The sequence below is a fragment of the Myxine glutinosa genome, chromosome 11, assembly GCF_964187855.1.
Source record: "Myxine glutinosa chromosome 11, kmMyxGlut1.1, whole genome shotgun sequence".
Lineage (NCBI taxonomy): Eukaryota > Metazoa > Chordata > Myxini > Myxiniformes > Myxinidae > Myxine > Myxine glutinosa.
This window is the reverse complement of record NC_136271.1, coordinates 45,555,956-45,577,101: the sequence shown is the minus strand read 5'-3', so window position 1 is coordinate 45,577,101 and position 21,146 is coordinate 45,555,956. Positions and strand designations below refer to the sequence as shown.

At 47.8% G+C, this 21,146-nt stretch overlaps 1 protein-coding gene across 2 annotated transcripts in view; it reads left to right on the top strand.

Moving 5' to 3' along the window:
* DRC7 (dynein regulatory complex subunit 7) overlaps nucleotides 1-21,146 on the top strand; it is a 171,447-nt gene that overhangs the window by 109,132 nt on the left and 41,169 nt on the right. For both annotated transcript variants that reach the window (XR_013624950.1, XM_068130594.2), the window contains exon 11: nucleotides 8,292-8,512. Coding sequence is in view for 1 of the 2 variants with exons in the window: in XM_068130594.2 (XP_067986695.1) it covers nucleotides 8,292-8,512 (221 nt within the window). In the remaining variant the exon portion in view is untranslated. The remainder of the gene's footprint in view (nucleotides 1-8,291; nucleotides 8,513-21,146) is intronic.

Sequence of the window (21,146 nt, the reverse complement as noted above, 5' to 3'; positions counted from 1 at the left end):
GATTTTGGAATCCGCTATTGAGCTTACGCCTCGGGAGTTAAAGCCTTCGTAATCGGCATCCGCAACTCTGGTGTTAATCGGAGTTGCGTGACAATATAAATGCAATTGTCTTTCTCTCTCTCTCTGGCTTTCTTTCTTTGTTCCTTATGCATAGCCGCATCCTTTAAGTTACAAACTCCAAAATCGTCATACAAATACAACGTTGGGGCCGTGGCCTCGCACGGGGGTGTGGGGTAGGCATACATTATCTATGTAAATGTGTACCGTGTAGCACTGCCTGGTCGTGATGTGGCAGACGGTGTTACAATTTTCTTTTTTACCTGTGCAACACTGAGTTGTAAGCACTCTTCGCACGGGTAAAGTTGTCCTCTTTCCCTTCTCCCCCTCACGCTCCCCAAAAACGGAGGGCCTGTCAAAGGCACCAAAACACCACCGACAAGATGTATATGCAGTATATATCTCTCTCCTCTCCCATCCCTCCTCCCCTTTTTAGCAGCAATAGACGTCACGACTAATTGGTCCATCAGCGAAGCGATGAGTAGACTCTTCTAGTATATAGATGATTTATTTTGTTAGCATGTCTCATATAATAATGTTACAGACGCGGTGGTGGATGTTAGTTTACCGAGCGGTTTGGTATGACCACGTCTGCACAGTTTACCCGATTCTGCTCGAACGTTGACTAGTCGCGCTACGCTAGGTTAATGAAGGAAAAGACACACGGCTGGGATTAAAATGACACGACACCAGGGATACGGTTCTCAAGACCTCCGGAGGAGATTATATTAAGGCGGAAGGTTAGATTACAACTACAAGAGGGACATCATAGAAAGACAGGCACTTAGACACACTTATATTAACCCCAACAGACGACAGATAAACGGGACAAGGCTGACTCACACGGGGATTGATGGCAAGGAAAGGCGGGTAGCGATGGCTCCAGGTGCACCTGGGCTCAGGGCAGAATCGACCCGGTCCGGTCCAGAGATGCGGGAGGTTTCACAGCGCTCGAGGTGGCGTCTTGTCGTCTCAAGCTGGGGGCGCATCTGACGTCACGTCCGGTGAGTCGCTTCGTATATCCGGCGGGGAGTGACACGCCCTCGGCTCGTTAGCTCCGCCCCAGATGGAATCGGTCCGCCCTTCTTATTGGGTGCGGGGGGGGTTACCAGGCTCCGCCCTTGACGAGGAGCTGACAGCCAGCCCCTTCGTGGTAACCCCGTCGGAGCGCATGGTCATGGCGGCTAACCGAGCCGGTGTGAGGACGCACACTCCCCGCGCCGTCGCCGCGCCGCCCCCCTCTGCTGTTGTAGTTGTTGTTGTTGTAGTTCCATGAGGAAGAGATGCGGGGAGGTATTGGGAGGTCCTAAACTCACTACTGGTGCCATACAATCACATTCTGGTGCAACGAAGAGTCATAATTAATGGAAACGAGTCCTTAACTGACATAGACTAAGAATAACTAGCAAGATGTCCGAAAGTTGTCTACGTGAGATGCGGTGGACCTGGGCACGACATTTAATGGGGGGAAAAGGGGAAGGTCGGTTCTACAGAGTGTTATTTACAGGCAATGGGACTAGGGAATGGGGGATTGGGGATAGTTGGGGAGTATTGGGGAAATAGGGGAATATTTACAAGCGGATATGGAGGCCAAATGCCATATTCGCAACATTGCACCCTTCTCTACCCTCGGGGCGTCCCGACCCGATAAATTTTTGCCTATTTTAGTGTGGCACTCAGATGTAGTTCCCTCTACTATTAACTCTACCCTGAGTGCGACAGTTTTACAGATATTCACAAATGAGTAAATATGTCCCCCTGCGACGTTGCACCCTTCTCCTCTCAGAAACACACCCACAGGATAACCGAATCCGGAAAGAATTCGCAAACTAAACATACAGCCGGTAGGGAGCATTATTTACACGACTACGCTGCTATTTACACTACGATCCAGGACCTGTTTCTGGAGGAACACATGCAGATGTTATGCATAGAGAGAGCACGCATGCCAGCATCGATACACCAACCCACGAGTGCTCTGTGGCCTACGGCCTTTAATAATGTGCAGAGCACCCCTTCCAAGCATCAAAAGCACCACCCCATCACACAGTGAGCACCATCCGGTGCACCAATAAAGTGTTTACAAATCACCGGTGGTGTCGCAGCCGGCCGATGTTCTGCCGCTGGTCTTGCCTTCGTGTGGTGCACTTGGCCTTCTTACTTCTTTCAAAAATAAAGAAAGGCGCCAACCGCGTCCATTTCTTTATTGTGGCCTTCAGGGGGCCAACTGTTAGTGGTTCACCTTGTATGGCATCGGTGCCACGTTGACCCATAGGTCCATCCACGGGTGGTGCTTGGCCGCAAAAGAACTGCGGTCCATTGTGGGTGGCCACAAACATTGCGGTCCATATGGTGTATCGATCCAAGCAGCAAGCAGCGAAAGTGCAGGCCCACAACTGCGAAGCCAGCACCTCTCTCTCCTCTCTCTCTCTGCCCCAAAGCCAGATCCTCGGAGGTGGGAGACAAAAGAAGCAGACAAGTGAGTAAGGTGGTAAGGGCGCAAAAGTGCACGCAACATTAGGTAATGCACACTAGGGGCACATGGGAACCAGGTGAGACAGGTACGTTCCTACCGTACGCTTCCCCCCCCCCCACCAGGTAACCTACATGGCCCCTCCCTTACCCCTTACTGTATCCACACAACACAACACTACCCATAAACATCTATTTTACAAATCAACAAACGTCCCTACTGTCTTCCCCGTTCCTCCCATAAACCAAATTCGTCTTCTCTCCCTCCTAACCAATCAAATTTGCCATTTTCAACTTTCATCAAAATTTGCCATCTCCAACTCAACATCATAATTTGCTATCACCAATTCATCATCAGTCCCTCCTAGGGAGGGAGAGATGGAATCACCCCAATGTCTCATCCACGTCGTGATGCGTCTCACAAATCCTCACAGCAATTCTCATTTCTGCAACACAAACAAAGAAAACACAGGTGTGGAGTCATCATCATCACCACAGGCAAGTGGCTGCGTATGGTGCGACAGGTTCATCAATCCTAACTATTTCCTAAATGACTTTAACAACTTTACACTACCCGGGGTCTTTCTCCGGCCAAACCATTGGCCCTCTTACACTATGGGTTCTAAAAACCAATTCCCATTGGCCAAACTGTGGTGCTTTTCAATTTGGGGTCTCACTCCCCCGATTCATCTCCCGGTGCCCTCGCACAATTTCTGGGCTGTGGCGTGTACCTCTCCCAGTGGGTCTACCCACCTGCACACCTCCACCACTGCAGTTGCCTCCGAGCTTACCTGCTCCTCACCCTAACCTAACTACCTGGGGAAGGCCCTCTGGCGCTCTCCCCACTCGGTGCCCTCTCTGGCACTGGGCTACCCGGGTCCGTCCTCCGGATCCTCGGGCCCCATCCACAACTCTACTGGCTCCCAGAGCCCACCTGCGGCCTCACCTGGCCGACATCCTCACAGTGGTGGAGTGCCCAACCAACTACACACACTAACAGGCTACACGCCCAGCCATTTCCACAACACTAATGCACCCATTCACAACACCATTCTGCAACCGCACCACAAATGCCAATTTCCAACCACAATTTACCTATACCCTCTACCTAACACTTACACTACCCGCCCCGGGTACTCGTGAAAGGGGTCCACTCTTCCCCATCCACACCTTCGCACCATGCACACCACTCCGTACCACTTACTCCAACTCTCTCCACACACCTGTACCTGCACACCTGTGCTCTCACACCTGGTGCCACCTGCACCCTTCTCTCCCCAAGCGCATTCGCGCTGATCCACAACACTCACTACTCATACACTGCTCCACACACCTGTCCAGTTGCACACCTGTGCAATCACACCTGTTCCATTCTCACACAGCATCATCTCATCTAACTACTCCCTTCTGAAACTTGCGCTTCCCAGTCGTCCCTTTAAACTATTGCGCTCCCACGTCATTATCATCCACACTAATCTACCTGCGTCCCCACTACAGGTATCAGTCACTAACTAAACTTAACGTTACCTAATGTCATCTTCTAGGGCCCTATCAATATAACCTAACCCACCCTGGCTAGTTTTCACTGCCATACACCCCATAATCTATTGCTCCTTTGCCCCCACCATGGGAAGGGTGGCAGGGATGCCCCCCTTACCCACCGGGCCCATCGCTCACTACCAATTTTGCACATCAAATTTCCACAAATCAAAAATTTGCCAATCACTGCCCATCATCTGCCAATCATTACTGCCAATCCTTTGCCAATCATCAAATTTTGTTTTTCTCTAATTTTGGGTCCAAAACACTAACCTCATCACCCAGTCTACTCACTAATGCCTCTCGGTGCGCCAATTCCTGTCCAAAGCCCGGCTTCGTAAAGCCAAGCAATGGATGCTGGTTGTTTTGTGCCAGCGGCTGGACACGTCCCGCATTCGGTGCAGGGACAGGGGCTTACCCGGGCCGAGATCCCACGCACCATCTCGGCGTGGAGCCATCCAATGTCCCGATCTCGACCTGCCGGAATGCCTCAACAAAAAGTGGTCGCCATGACGACCCTTTCTATCGGGCTGCCCGCTCCGCCTCGTGGAGCACGGACGCGGCCGTTCAAAGCGAGGCCCAGCACGCACCGAGGGCCCGATTCGGCTAAAAGTCGACCTAACCTCTAACCCGTGTAACGTCGATGCTTCACCTGCATGCTTACACCCCGCAGCCCGTTCCTTGCTCACACATCCAGCCGTTCCCATTCTCCTCGTACCTTTCCTTACACACCTCAGTACACTCATTCCACTCACAGCCTTGGTCACACACCTGACCACCGAACACTTTGGCACACACTCGTTGGTCGCACACCTCACCAACACACCTCTTCGCACCCCCTCCTCGGTCACCTCCTCTGTGACAATCACAGGTGTGCCCTCATTCGCACACGTGCGAATGTGCGTGCCTCACCACGTGCCTCACCACCAACTCCAGCGTGCATTCCCACTCACGCTCTACCATTCCAGGTGTGCATCCTTCCATCCCAGGTGTACATCCTCGCTCACCTGTCACAACCAACTCACTCTCTTTGTCACTCTCACTACTCTCACCTCCATTCTTGACAGCGCACTCACCCTTACTCTTGACAGCGCACTCTTTCCTCATGCACCTGTCTGTTACACACCTTCCCCACGCACACTCTCCCGTTGCACCCTCTGCAACACTCACCACAGGTGGACACTCTTCCTTACTTTTGACAGCGCACTCTTTCCCCATGCACCTGTCCGTCACACACCTTTCTCGCGCACACTCTCCCGTCACACCCTCTGTAACACTTACCACACCACGCTTCCATGTGCTCCCTCGCACACGCGCTACGACCGACTCATTCTCGCCAGCACCCTCACTCCTTGGCACGCACTTTGTCCTCACACACCCCAGAGTCGGACTTTCTCGCACACCTCCTTTTTCGCACACCAGACCTGTCGCACACTTCACCAACGGCCTCTCACGAACACCCGGGTCCATCTCGACCCCCAAGCTTCTTAAATCCCCTGGCGCATCATACGCACGACCATATTGGTCACCACTTACACCGGGTCCTCTTCCTCTTCGCTTCTCCTCCATCACCTGCGAATCCCTCATCCGGTTAATGAGCACATCATCACGATCCAAACACAGACTTTGGACCAATTCTTTTATCTCCTCTTTTATCTCTTTCTTATCCTCTCTCCGTCGCTTCTTAATTTCGCTCACCCCTTCTTCCACTTCTTCTAATTTCTGCTTCACCTCTTTTATTCCCCGGTACGTCTCCTCAAGCTCGTCCTCCAAGGCTACCTTGACCGTTTCCATGTGCGTCCTCACCTGCCGGTCCTTCGTCTCCATTACCTCTATCACCTCGTCCAGCTTCGTTGTCAGTCCCTCACGTACCATCTGACATTCCCTCTTCGTCGCTACCAAGTCATCTTTTAGTTCTTTCTGTGTCGCTTTTAAACCTCCTAATACCGCAGTGTTCCTTTGAACCTGCTCCACTAACTCCGTCTGTCCCACCGTCAGCTGCTCCACCTCCTGCGTCAGGTCCTCTATGCCCCCTTGTAACTTTACAGTCCCCTTTCTCACCTCCTTCTCCATGTGCTCCTTACAGTGCCTCACCTCCTCGCGCACTCCTCCGACCTCCTCACTCACTCCTCCTCTGATCTCCTCTCCCATCACTTGCATCTCCTGCCCAGATGCCACCCTCATCTGCTCCATTTCCTCCCTGTGAGCATCCAGTTTGGTTTCTACCCCCATTCTGACCCCCTCTATCTGCTGCTCCATTTGTTTAACTTCCCTTTCCGCTTGGTCCCTCATGTCCCTCAATTTGCCTTCCATGGTGTTTTCTAACCCCTCTAACCCTTTTTGCATCCCTTCCATTTGATTCTCTTGAGCGGCCATTCTGTTTTCTACCCCCATTAACCCCTCCTGTATTTCCCCTAATCTATTGTCTAATTTCCCAAATTTCTCGTCTAATCCCTTAAAATTATTGTCTAATCCCCTAAAATTATTGTCTAATCCCTCACCAGTACCCCTCGCTTCGTCCCTCATTACCCCCATTTGGTTTCCCATTACCCCCAATTGCTCACTCTGAGCATCCATCCGGTTCCCCATTACCCCCATTTGGCCCTCCAATCGCTCACTATTCTGGGCCATAAGGGCCTTTATTTGTATAAAAAAAAGGTTCAAATCCACCAGGGGCGCTGCCACGGTCGCGGACGTGGACGCCGTGGCCATCTGCGAGGCGCCATTTTGCGCGCCCGCTACTTCGTGCGTGACGGCGCTACTTTGCGAACCTGCTACCCTCACTGCTTCGCTCTCCTCGCGTCCCTCAATTTGGTCCTGGACCGACCCTGCCTCACTCTCCACTACCGGACCCCAGCTGTCTTGGTCTGCCATAGCGCGACTTTCAAAATTCGGGTTTTTATTTTCGTATAACAAAATCAAATTTCGCCGTTATAATTTCGCGCGGGAAACGCACTCCGAATCGATTCTACTACAAATTTGGGCCTAATAAATTTAGTCCCGGGTCCGAATTCCACTCCTCGACACCAATTGTTACAGACGCGGTGGTGGATGTTAGTTTACCGAGCGGTTTGGTATGACCACGTCTGCACAGTTTACCCGATTCTGCTCGAACGTTGACTAGTCGCGCTACGCTAGGTCAATGAAGGAAAAGACACACGGCTGGGATTAAAATGACACGACACCAGGGATACGGTTCTCAAGACCTCCGGAGGAGATTATATTAAGGCGGAAGGTTAGATTACAACTACAAGAGGGACATCATAGAAAGACAGGCACTTAGACACACTTATATTAACCCCAACAGACGACAGATAAACGGGACAAGGCTGACTCACACGGGGATTGATGGCAAGGAAAGGCGGGTAGCGATGGCTCCAGGTGCACCTGGGCTCAGGGCAGAATCGACCCGGTCCGGTCCAGAGATGCGGGAGGTTTCACAGCGCTCGAGGTGGCGTCTTGTCGTCTCAAGCTGGGGGCGCATCTGACGTCACGTCCGGTGAGTCGCTTCGTATATCCGGCGGGGAGTGACACGCCCTCGGCTCGTTAGCTCCGCCCCAGATGGAATCGGTCCGCCCTTCTTATTGGGTGCGGGGGGGGTTACCAGGCTCCGCCCTTGACGAGGAGCTGACAGCCAGCCCCTTCGTGGTAACCCCGTCGGAGCGCATGGTCATGGCGGCTAACCGAGCCGGTGTGAGGACGCACACTCCCCGCGCCGTCGCCGCGCCGCCCCCCTCTGCTGTTGTAGTTGTTGTTGTTGTAGCTTCTTCATGGGGAAGAGATGCGGGGAGGTATGGGAAGGTCCTAAACTCACTACTGGTGCCATACAATCACATTCTGGTGCAACGAAGAGTCATAATTAATGGAAACGAGTCCTTAACTGACATAGACTAAGAATAACTAGCAAGATGTCCGAAAGTTGTCTACGTGAGATGCGGTGGACCTGGGCACGACATTTAATGGGGGAAAAAGGGGAAGGTCGGTTCTACAGAGTGTTATTTACAGGCAATGGGACTAGGGAATGGGGGATTGGGGATAGTTGGGGAGTATTGGGGAAATAGGGGAATATTTACAAGCGGATATGGAGGCCAAATGCCATATTCGCAACAATAATTTATACTGGAGTTATACTTTTTCACCCCACCATACATCGTTGTGGTTGCTCCTCATCAGCGTGCTCAATGCTCATGAATCGTCGTTGTCGTGCTCTGTTACTCCGACAGAACATACATACAATACCCAGGTGGCCAACAGTGACCGGATAATGGTATTTAACCCGGTGGCTCGCATCGATGGCCTCAGGAAACGAGAGGAGACCCCAACCTCCATGACCGAGATGTACGACGCCTGGCCAGCTCTGCTGTTGTCACGGCATGTTCAGTTTGGTCGTCTGGAGAAACGTCTTGCACCAGCTGGAAGTGTTGACAGCAACCGTATGATATTGGTACATCTCTCTTGTTGCATCATTTGGATCTTTAATCACACTCGGATGATAATACTTGGTTGCACACATTTTGAAATGGCCACCAGGGAGGGGCGACGAAGCATTTTCCAACCAGAATATTCTTCGGTCAATGTTGATAGGGGAAAAAAAATTCTCCAGAGGCATTCGTAAGTTGCATTCCAAATAGAAACTAGAAAGCATATGAAAATACAAAGCCCGTTAGCGTCCGCTTTGTATTCGGACTTCTTCTTCCGTATGCTAAACATGACGAAAACAGCTAAAATAAACTAAAAAACAATTGATGATTTTAGATGACCTTGACCTTTTCACCTCAAAAGCAATAGGTTTCAGTGACCCAATATGCAAACCCTGCTCAACTTTCAGGTCAATTGGATGAAAATGGACGATTTTATGACCTTGACCTTTGACCTCAAAACAAATCAGTTTCTAGCCTTTGAGTGGTGAACCAATTGAGTGACCCAAAATGCAAATTCTTAAAATTTCAAGTCAATTGGATGAAAATTGACGATTTTATGTGACGTTCACCTTTGACCTTTCGGCCAAAATATTAATTTGTCTATTCTACATCTTATTATAATAGAGCAAACGTATATGGTTATGTCATTATGTCGCTATGTTTGTCGCTCTGTTTATATGCGACGAATACGTATTCTTCTTCTTCCAATAAAATTACCACCCTTTGAATTAACCCTCTTAATTGCGTTAAGACTGCTGAGACCGCTCAGACCTTTGACGACCCTTTAATTCCCCCCAAGACCCTTCAGACCACCAAGACCCCGGAAGACCCAAAATACCCTGAAGACCCCCAAAGACCCCAAAGACCAAAAATACCCTTCAAGGCCCTGAGGCTCAAAAAGACCCCAAGGACTCAAAATACCCTTCAAGGCCCTGAGGCTCACAAAGACCCTGAATACCAAAAAACCCAAAACACCCCGAAGACCCAAAACACCCCGAAGACCCAAAACACCCCGTAGAGCCAAAGCACCCCGTAGACCCAAAACACACCGTAGACCCAAAACACCCCAAAGACACAAAACACCCCGAAGACCCAAAACACCCCGAAGCCCCAAAACAGGTACTTCTTAAGACTTGGTATACGTTAGAGTCCCTGTATATAGAGAGTTGTGTCAACTCAAATTTGGACGCCATTTTGTGTCTAAGTGTGTCGGATTAGATATACATGTACATTCGCGATATGGGGTGATATATTCTAAACCTGCTAAAAAAAAAATTACTACACATATTTAGTCTTATTATTACATACAGGTGATATTTGTTTTGTCAAAAACTCAGCTATTGCCGTGAAAAAGAGCTGTGTGGTGATATTAAAAGTGGTATGGCAATGCATATTACAAGCCAACACTGCATATAAGAGCTAACATTATAAGTAAGACAAACCAATGCTGTCGTTCTCTGAATTTTAATAACTTTTAGAAAGGAGTGTGGGCATATCCAATATTTTTTAAAGGGTGCCGAGAGCAATTCCGGTGTAGGACTTCCAGCCGACATATAGTCTAACACACTTAAAACAAATTCTGTACGTGGTATTGCCATATTTCTATAGTGTACAACTTTAGTTTTATCGACATTTATATTCAATTTCCATTGTAATGATTTAACAAGCTGCAAGTCAGCTTCTGTCTCTGACATAAGGAAAACGTCATCGGCATCTAGTAAGATTGAAACGTTCATTTATTACTACACCCTTGCCCAGAACTCTGATGGATATTGCCTGATCGATTAATATGTTTCATAGCTGGCGACTTAATTAACACTTAATTTTCGACTGCGCCAAGCCGTAATTAAACAGAGAAAAAACTTTTTAAAATACCTGCAGTGTGCACGGTTCGTCTAGTCGAACAGATATGGAAAAGCACAGATACGACGTCGTATTCACCATAACTTGTTTAATTTCACCAGGAACACGATGAGGCCAACACAGTAAACATTCAGTCCAAAACTTGGTTCATACATTCAGTACAGAACATGATTCATACATTCAGACCGTAAGAAAACTCTGCCCGTAATACAACACTCTGACCAGACCAACACTTCATCCCACTACGTTCACTCCTCACAAGTGAAACTCATCACTACTCCGTTCACTCCTCACAAGTGAGACTCATCACTACTCCGTTCACTCCTCACAAGTGAGACTCATCACTACTCTGTTCACTCCTCACAAGTGAGACACCATCACTACTCCGTTCACTCCTCACAAGTGAGACACCATCACTACTCCGTTCACTCCTTACAAGTGACTCATCACTGCTCCGTTCATTCCTCACAAGTGAGACTCATCACTACTCCGTTCACTCCTCACAAGTGAAACTCATCACTACTCCGACAAGTGAAGACTTGAATATGACTACAGACGGAGAGACTGCTCACGATACGGCGAGAAGAGACCTCATCTGTCTTCTGCGATGAGTGCAAGAGACCTCACGACAGCCACGTGGATGAGAAGAGACCCCGTACGAAGAGAAGAGACCCCGGGAGTTCACATGACCATTTCACTTCTTTCACACCACACACACAGCCTGCTTTCCTCGACAACACGTGTAGAAAAGACAGTATTTCCTATCTCTTGCACCTATATTGCAGCCTCAACCAATTACAGGTTGCCACTCTGGTCACATGACCAACATCACACAACTTGAGCTCAATGTCCTCTGTCAACTCACAAGCGCTCTCTGCGCCTGACTACACACGACACCATTTCCCCCACTCGAATGCCCAACACAAGGAAGCTCACACAGGCGACAAACCAGTCCATTTCCCACTATATAACAAATATACATAGAGAATAAGAGCGGACTTAAATTCCAGCCTTGTTTGACTCAACATCTATCGGAAACCAGTCTGTTAAAAAACCATTAATTCTTACACAGTATTTTACATTATCATACACAGAAATGAGAAATTTCATAATATTGCCATGTCGGCCAAGATTTGAAGTTTGTTCCACAACATGTCTCGTTGAATATGATCGAAGGCTTTAGAGAACCTTAAATATACTTAAGTTAATTCAGATTCACATTAATTGCTGCAAGTGATGTGGTAACATGGGATCTTGCGTGCAATCTTGTCATAGCAGTGAAGAGTAAACCAGCATGCGATCAGCTCAATCAGAAGTACTGTCAATGGCACAAGTGTCACAATATTGTCAGACTGGAACTGCATGAACAGGGTTTACTTTAAATTATCTACCAGTTTCCTCATTCCCATGCTCTTGCTGCCCAATTCACCACCAGTCCTTGTTCTTGCATATTTCTTTTTACTTTCATCGTTCATTTTCTGGCAGTAGATGCGAAGTCGTACATTGATATACTTTGCTAGTATCTTCTGCTTCAGGCCGTGGCAGTCGGGCAGGTCGACGTCCTTTGTGCGCAGTTCTACCCTTGTCAGTATTTCCTTCTTGATGTTGGTACCTGTGATCAAAGACGCTTCAACTTGGCGAAACAAAAACTCTGCACACAGTATCATGTCAAACACTTTGTTCGAGACCTGGACCAGGGCGCCTTCTCGAAACTCTTTCAACAGTGTGAGCTTGGATGACTGGTGGTCATGTTCTCCGGCTCCTTTAACTGCTTCCGTGAAGCACACAGCACAGTGTTTCTGACTCTTTTCAATACTGTGCAGACAGTAACCAGCCAGGTGATAAAGGCTAGCAAGTTCAGCAGATGATAGCTCTGTCATGTTCTGTGCATGGGAAAGATTGATGTTTGGCATATCTTTCATCTCCATTGGAATTGCTATTGGTTGGTTCAGAAATTCAGCCAAGAATGCCGAGTCATCGGCTTCGTAGCTGCCTGATCGAGCGACTTTCAGAAACTGGGCGCAACTGATGGTTTTCAGGGCGTACTTGAACTCTAATGGCGTTGGCACTGGTTTTCGAATTCGAACAACCGAGAAGAGATTTTCCAGGCAGTCCTGTGCAAGTCGCGATGTAAGCAAGAATTTGTGGCCAGCGTCCAGAAGATCAGAGGCTATGTCTATCACGGATGATGTGGATAGAATCAGCCCAGTTTGAATTGGCTTCCAATTGCCTCTGACACCGATCTTGATGGTCTGGAATAGCTTGATGGTGGAATGCAGGAATGCGATGGCTTCTTCATATTTTGCTATGTTCAGCTTGCTGAGGGCCATAACTGGATTTCGACTGGACATGATCTCAAACCAGTGATGCAGAGTCTCTATCAGCCACGCAGTTGTCACATTGTCTTGACTTCTCCCTTCATTATCGACCAGATACCTTATCGCGCTGCTCACATCATGGCTGATGACACGTGTGGCATTGCACACTTTCATTTTGTCGAAGTGTGTTGGGGTTAGGTGTGACATCTTAAGCTTTGGCGCCAGTTTCAGATCTTGATCATTCTGGAATTCAGCAAGGTCGCGAATAGGCTCAACACCTGCTTTAGAAGATGACAAAGTGTTCTCTTGTACTGTTTCCACAGGTAAGACAAATGACTGTCCATTGACGAGGGCAGATTTAATGTTTTTCAAGAGATGTGGCACATCAGCTAGGAAGTAGAGGAACTTGCTTGTATATTGGGGATGTGGGATCTTGTTGACAGTGCGAGAATATTTCCCACACACAATGCCGAACTTTTTCCACATAGCGCGATTCACACTACCCATGTCGGTGGTCACAGACACCACATGCAATTTGATAGCTGTCGCACGTTGAATGATGTCGTCCACAATGTCTTTCATCACAGATCCATCTGGAGAATTACCTGTGAAATGGTAAGCAACAGTTTGTTTCCATCGGGTTGTGATACCTGCAAGCATGAACACAAGGGCATAGGTTGCCGTTCCACTATGTCCTGGTAATGTGACATTTCCTATCAGGGACCCAGAACTGGCATCGAAGTCAATGCTTGGAATGAGACTCATTTAATCGAGAGTGAGAGCGCACAGTCTTTCTTCTGGCCGGAGGCCTTCCACTTTCAATTTGAGATAATCGAAGACTTGCACGAGAACCCCGGGCTGGAAAGGCACATGACTCATTCTTCATTGTAGAGTCCGGTTAGCAGGCAAAGGATAGTGCTGCTTTATCAGCATGTTGTACCCAGATGCACCACAGGAGAATCGCAACTGAAGGGCCTTCTTGATTGTCACGGAGCTCCATTCCTTCCCTCGCATTGATCCTCTAGAGAGTGCCTCCAGTTGATCCCGTGCGAATAATTTTGATATTCGAGCTTCCTGTTTCAACTTTGCTTTGCATATTGATCTTGCTGTTCTTTTTGTCTTCCTCAATTGATCGTTCAGTTTTTTATTTTTCTCCTCCAATCTCAGCAGCCGTTCTTCAATAGAATCACTAGTATCTTGGCCCTCTTGTGTATCAGTGTCCATAGGTTCACTCTCAGCTACAAAAGAGCACATATACAATTAATGGCCAACTGGAAAATTGGTATGTACAATTGCTCAGTATTCTGTAGATAAATGTTGTAATCGGGAAAGATAATTTTATACTTAACGTTAAATATAACACAATTTTTTTACAATTTAATTTTGCAAAATATTTAGAATAATGTAAAAAGAAAATGGCAACAGGAAGATAGTCATCATAATCTGAACGTACAATTATAGTTCAAAGAGCTATACAAATATAGACAAGCACATGCCTGTCATTTTGTAATCGTTTAAAATATGTCATTGATTGAACATGTCCTGCCATGATTTTGTAATAAATATAACAATTCTTACATTGAGATTCATTTGAGGAGTCAATACGTTCATGAGTGGAGTAGGTGTGGTCGGACAAGTTTGGTAGATGTAGTCTCTCAGTTCTGGACGGTCCACGCTTCTTGGGGGAGTTGCGCAGCTTCACGGGTTTCCGGTAGCTAAATATTGTTGGAACTGCAGAGCACTTCAACCTCTTTTTGTCATCAGCTCGCCCCCTCTCAAACTGATTCACATCGAAATGTTCCTGCAATCATACAATGAGTGTCCTTGATGTATTTATTTATTGAAATTTTTATTCTAACACAACACAGTTTAATTTTAATGAGCTGTCATGTACTAGTACTTCCACAACAGAAAATCACATGGACAATCTTCCGGAAGATGGCCAGACAAATCGCTAGCTCTATCGACCACATGTATATTGATATTGTTACGGACACGACTTATTAAGATGTTATGCTGGGCCGAGCGGAATGGCCGCCGTGTTCGCACAAGTTACCCGATTATACTCGAACGTTGGCCGAATCGCGCTACGCTAGATCAATGAAGGAAAGGACACAACGGCTGGGTTAAATGACACGACACCAGGGGTACAGTTCTCAAGACCTCCGGAGGAGGTTATAATATGGGTTTGCAGAATGTTTAGATTACACGGCACAAGAGGTACAGCACAGAAAGGTGGGCACTTATACACGGTCTTATCTTATTCCTGACAGACCACAGACAAACGGGACAAGACTGACTCACACAGGGATTGATGGCAAGGAAGGGCAGAATCGATGGCTCAAGGTGCACCTTGGCTCAGGGGCAGAATCGACCCGGTCCGGTCCAAAGATGCGGGTAGGTATCGTCGCGCTGGAGGTGGCGTCCGTTCTTCCTCGTAGCTGGGGCGCATCTGACGTCACCTCCGGTAAGTGGCTGCGTATATCCAGCGGGGAGTGACACGCCCTCGGCTCGTTAGCTCCGCCCCAGATGGAATCGGTCCGCCGCTTCTTATTGGGTGCGGGGGGGTTACCGGGCTCCGCCCTTGACGAGGAGCTGACAGTCAGCCCCTGTGTGGTAACCCCGTCGGAGCACATGGGCAATGGCGGCTAACCAAGCCGGAGTGAGGACGCACACTCCCCGCGCCGCCGCCGCGCCGCCCCAGCTGTTGTTGTAGTTGTTGTTGTTGTTGTAGTTCCATGAGGAAGAGATGCGGGGAGGTATTGGGAGGTCCTAAACTCACTACTGGTGCCATACAATCACATTCTGGTGCAACGAAGAGTCAGAATTAATGGAAACGAGTCCTTAACTGACATAGACTAAGAATAACTAGCAAGATGTCCGAAAGTTGTCTACGTGAGATGCGGTGGACCTGGGCACGACATTTAATGGGGGAAAAAGGGGAAGGTCGGTTCTACAGAGTGTTGTTTACAGACAATGGGACTAGGGAATGGGGGATTGGGGATAGTTGGGGAGTATTGGGGAAATAGGGGAATATTTACAAGCGGATATGGATGGAGGCCAAATCCCATATCCGCAACATTGCACCCTTCTCTACCTCGGGGCGTCCCGACCCGAGAAATCTTTACCTACGTTAGTGTGGCACTCAGATGTAGTTCCCTCTACTATTAACTCTACCCTGAGTGCGACAGTTTTACAGATGTTCACAAATGAGTAAATATGTCCCCCTGCGACGTTGCACCCTTCTCCTCACAGAAACACACCCACAGGATAACCGAATCGCGGAAAGATTTCTCAAACTAAACATACAGCCGGTAGGGAGCATTATTTACACAAGACTACACTGATATTTACACTACGATCCAGGACCTGTTTTTGGAGGAACACATGCAGATGTTATGCATAGAGAGAGCACGCATGCCAGCATCGATACACCAACCCACAAGTGCTCTGTGGCCTTACGGCCTTTAATAATGTGCAGAGCACCCCTTCCAAGCACCAAAAGCACCACCCCATACATACAGTCAGCACCATCCGGTGCACCAATAAAGTGTTTATAGTCACCGGTGGTGTCGCGGCCGGCCGATGTTCTGCCGCTGGTCTTGCCTTCGTGTGGTGCACTTGGCCTTCTGGCTTCTTTCAAAATAAAGAAAGGCGCCAACCGCGTCCATTTCTGTATTGTGGCCGTCAGGGGGCCAACTATTAGTGGTTCACCTGTATGGCATAGGTGCCACGTTGACCCGTAGGTCCATCAACGGGTGGTGCTTGGCCGCAAAAGAACTGCGGTCCATGGTGGGCGGCCACAAAAATTGCGGTCCATATGGTGTATCGATCCAGGCAGCAAGCAGCGAAAGTGCAGGCCCACAACTGCGGAGCCAGCACCTCTCTCTCCTCTCTCTCTGCCCCAAAGCCAGATCCTCGGAGGTGGGAGACAAAAGAAGAAGACAAGTGAGTAAGGTGGTAAGGGCGCAAAAGTGCACGCAATACAAGATGATGCACACTGGGGGCACATGGGAACCAGGTGAGACAGGTACGTTCCTACCGTACGCCCCCCCCCCCCCCCACCAGGTAACCTACATTGCCCCTCCCTTACCCCTTACTGTATCCACAAAACACAACACTACCCATAAACATCTACTTTACAAATCAACAAACGTCCCTACTGTCTTCCCCGTTCCTCCCATAAACCAAATTCGTCTTCGCTCCCTCCTAACCAATCAAATTTGCCATTTCCAACTCTCATCAAAATTTGCCATCACCAATTCATCATCAGTCCCTCCTAGGGAGGGAGAGATGGAATCACCCCAATGTCTCATCCACGTCGTGATGCGTCTCACCAATCCACACAGCAATTCTCATTTCCTGCACACAGAACAAAGAAAACACAGGTGTGGAGTCATCATCATCACCACAGGTAAGTGGCTGCGTATGGTGCGACAGGTTCATCAATCCTAACTATTTCCGAAATGACTTTAACAACTTTACATTACCCGGGGTCTTTCTCCTGCCAAACCATTGGCCCTCTTACACTATGGGTTCTAAAAACCAATTCCCATTGACCAAACTGTGGTGCTTTTCAATTTGGGGTCTCACTCCCCCGATTCATCTCCCGGTGCCCTCGCACAATTTCTGGGCTGCGACGTGTAGCTCTCCCAGCAGGTCTACCCACCTGCACACCTCCACCACTGCAGTTGCCTCCGAGCTTACCTGCTCTTTACCCTAACCGAACTACCTGGGGAAGGCCCTCTGGCGCTCTCCCCACTCGGTGCCCTCTCTGGCACTGGGCTACCCGGGTCCGTCCTCCGGATCCTCGGGCCCCACTGACACTAACGGCTCCCAGAGCCCACCTGCGGCCTCACCTGGCCGACATCCTCACAGTGGTGGAGTGCCCAAACCAACTACACACACTAACAGGCTACACGCCCAGCCATTTCCACAACACTAATGCACCCATCCACAATACCATTCTGCAACCGCACCACAAATGCCAATATCCAACCACAATTTACCTATACCCTCTACCTAACACTTACACTACCCGCCCCGGGTACTCGTGAAAGGGGTTCACTCTTCCCCCATCCACACCTTCGCACCATGCACACCACTCCGTACCACTTACTCCATGTACTCCACACACCTGTACTTGCACACCTGTGCTCTCATACTTGGTGCCGCCTGCACCCTTCTCTCCCCAAGCGCATTCGCGCTGATCCACAACACTCACTACTCCACACACCTTTCCAGTTCTCACACAGCATCATCTCATCTAACTACTCCCCTCTGAAACTTGCGCTTCCCAGTCGTCCCTTTAAACTATTGCGCTCCCTCGTCATTATCATCCACCCTAATCTACCTGCGTCCCCACTACAGGTATCATTGTCACTAACTAACCTTAACGTCACCTAATGTCATCTTCTAGGGCCCTATCAATATCCTAACCCACCCGGGCTAGTTTTCACTGCCATACACCCCCTAAACTATAGCGCATTTGCCCCCACTTTGTGAGGGATGACAGAGTTGCCATCCCACCACATCGGGCATCTCCCACTACCAATTTTGCACATCAAATTTCAACAAATCAAAAATTTGCCAATCACTACTCATCATCTGCCAATCATTACTGCCAATCCCTTGCCAATCATCAAATTTTGTTTTTTTCTAATTTTGGGGCCAAAACACTAACCTCATCACACAGTCTACTCACTAATGCCTCTCGGTGCGCCAATTCACTTCTAAAGCTCGGCTTCGTACAGCCAAGCCATGAATGCGGGTTGTTCTGTGCCAGCGGCTGGATGCGCCCGGCATTCGGTGCAGGGAAGGAGGTTTACCCGGGCCGAGATCCCACGCACCATCTCGGCACGGAGCCATCCCATGGCCCGATCTCGACCTGCCGGAATGCCTCAACAAAAAGTGGTCGCCATGACGACCCTTCCTATCGGGCTGCCAGCTCCGCCTAGTGGAGCACGGACGCGGCAGTTCAAAGCGAGGCCCGGCACGCACCGAGGGCCCGATTCGGCTATAAGTCGTTCTAACCTCTAACCCGGTTACCGTCGATGCCTCACCTGGATGCTTACAAGCATACGCTACCCCTTTCTTGCTCATACATGCAGCCGTTTCCATGCTCCTCGTCGTACCTTTTCTTACACACCTCGGTACACTCATTCCAATCCCAGCCTTGGTCACACACCTGACCACCGAACACTTTGGCACACATTCGTTGGTCGCACACCTCACCAACACACCTCTTCGCGCCCCCTCCTCGGTCACCTCCTCTGTGACAATCACAGGTGTGCCCTCACTCGCACACCCAACCACGTGCCTCACGACCAATTCCAGCGTGCATTCCCACTCACGCTCTACCATTCCAGGTGTGCATCCTTCCATTCCAGGTGTACATCCTCGCTCACCTGTCACAACCAACTCACGCTCCTTGTCACTCTCACTACTCTCACCTCCATTCTTGACAACGCACTCACCCTTACTCCCGACAGCGCACTCTTTCCTCATGCACCTGTCCGTTACACACCTTTCTCGCGCACACTCTTGCACACACTCTCCCGTCACACCCTCTGTAACACTCACCACAGGCGTGCATTCTTCCTTGCCTTTGACAGCGCACTCTTTCCCCATGCACCTGTCCGTCACACACCTTTCTCGCGCACACTCTTGCGCACACTCTCCCGTCACACCCTCTGTAACACTTACCACACCGCGCTTCCATGTGCTCCCTCGCACACGCGCTACGACCGACTCACTCTCGACAGCACCCTCACTCCTTGGCACGCACTTTTTCCTCACACACCCCAGAGTCGGACTTTCTCGCACACCTCAGTAGTGTAATAATGTTGCTTCTGGGACACCTCCGTTTAACATGGGAAATCCCTATCTAATGTCATTTACCCCCTTGTCTTTTTCAAAAATCATAAACACCTCTATTTCTCCCACCCTCATCTTTATGAACCTTTTGTCTGTAGTACCTATCCTTAATGTTGTTCATTAGACCACTCAAACACTACAAATATTTGTTTTCTCTTATAGACCTATCATCCTTCTTCTACATATCATCTGGCAGATTAATCTTTGACCCACTCAAACATTGACCCATTCACTTCCATATTAATTCTTTCCCTCCCTCATTGCCCCTAAACACCTATATTTCTCTCACCCTGTTCTTTACGAACCTTCTAACCTTTTGACATGTTATCCTTATTCATTAGACCACTTAAACACCTGTGATCCTTCTGACCTCATGGACCTTTTAACCTTTTACTCTTAATATCATCTGGTGAATATAACCCACTCAAACAACGACCCTACAAATATTTGTTTATGCGTGGGAAATAATTTAATTCTCTTGCCACTCTCTTCACCATCTAATATATTAACAAAAAAGATGATTGAGTTTGGTTCTTTATTAAGATATTTTAACTGAGCTAAGATAAAATGGTAAACCTCCCTCAATGTTCTTGTTTGAGCACCTCCAGTGCCACATACCATTTTTAAATTAAAGTATATATTTTCCTGACAACCATCAAAGTTTTCCGTCCACTCAAAAATATTTCCATCTTTTTTACCCAATTCACCGGTATTTAAATTAATTCTCTTATTTGTTTTGTGAATTTTTTTACCAGTTGCCTTTTCAATTATACCTATTTGATATTTTTCACATTCATTATGTTTTCCATTTATATACCAAGGTTGATTACACCTCCACTCTTTAGTCTGGTTGATACTTGGTTCTATCATTTATATAATAGTAAAAAAGGCGGCGGTAGCCCGTTAAAATCCCCAACCCCCCCTTTTTAACTTATCACTTATATATATCTTATCACTTATGTATATCTTATCACTTATATATATCTTATCACTTATATATATCTTATCACTTATATATATCTTATCACTTATATACTTATATAACCATAAGGGAGACTATCAATTCCATTTTCTAAAATAAACCTCTTATCATCAAAAGCCCCCAATGCTTTCTTATTCACCTCTTCTGAATATAATTGATGTTTATAACTTCTTATTCCATTAATCTTTCTAAACTCTTCTTTCTTTGTTGTTAAACAGTTATAATAATCCTTAAAGTTTATTGTTTCTTTAATGACATTTTTCTTTACACCTTTTAATTTCTTATCAGTTTTTTCAACGTTATTCACAATGTATTTATAAGCATAAGCCTTAGACCTCAATCCCACAAATTCACTCATGACATTTCCTCCTAATTCATCCTTGAACTTTCCAATCACCTTTTTATTTTTAGAAGAGAACAACTCACTCTCTGGACTGTAATTACTCGTGTCATAGATATTAATGTCTCTTTTCATGTCTGAATAAACATCGTTGGTATTAATTTTCAAAATAAAACTATCTGTATCCATATAAAGTAGATTAACATCATTTTGATATTTCTTCCTCAAGTTATTATAAAAGTAATCATACATTAATGACTTTGATAAATCAAGAATTG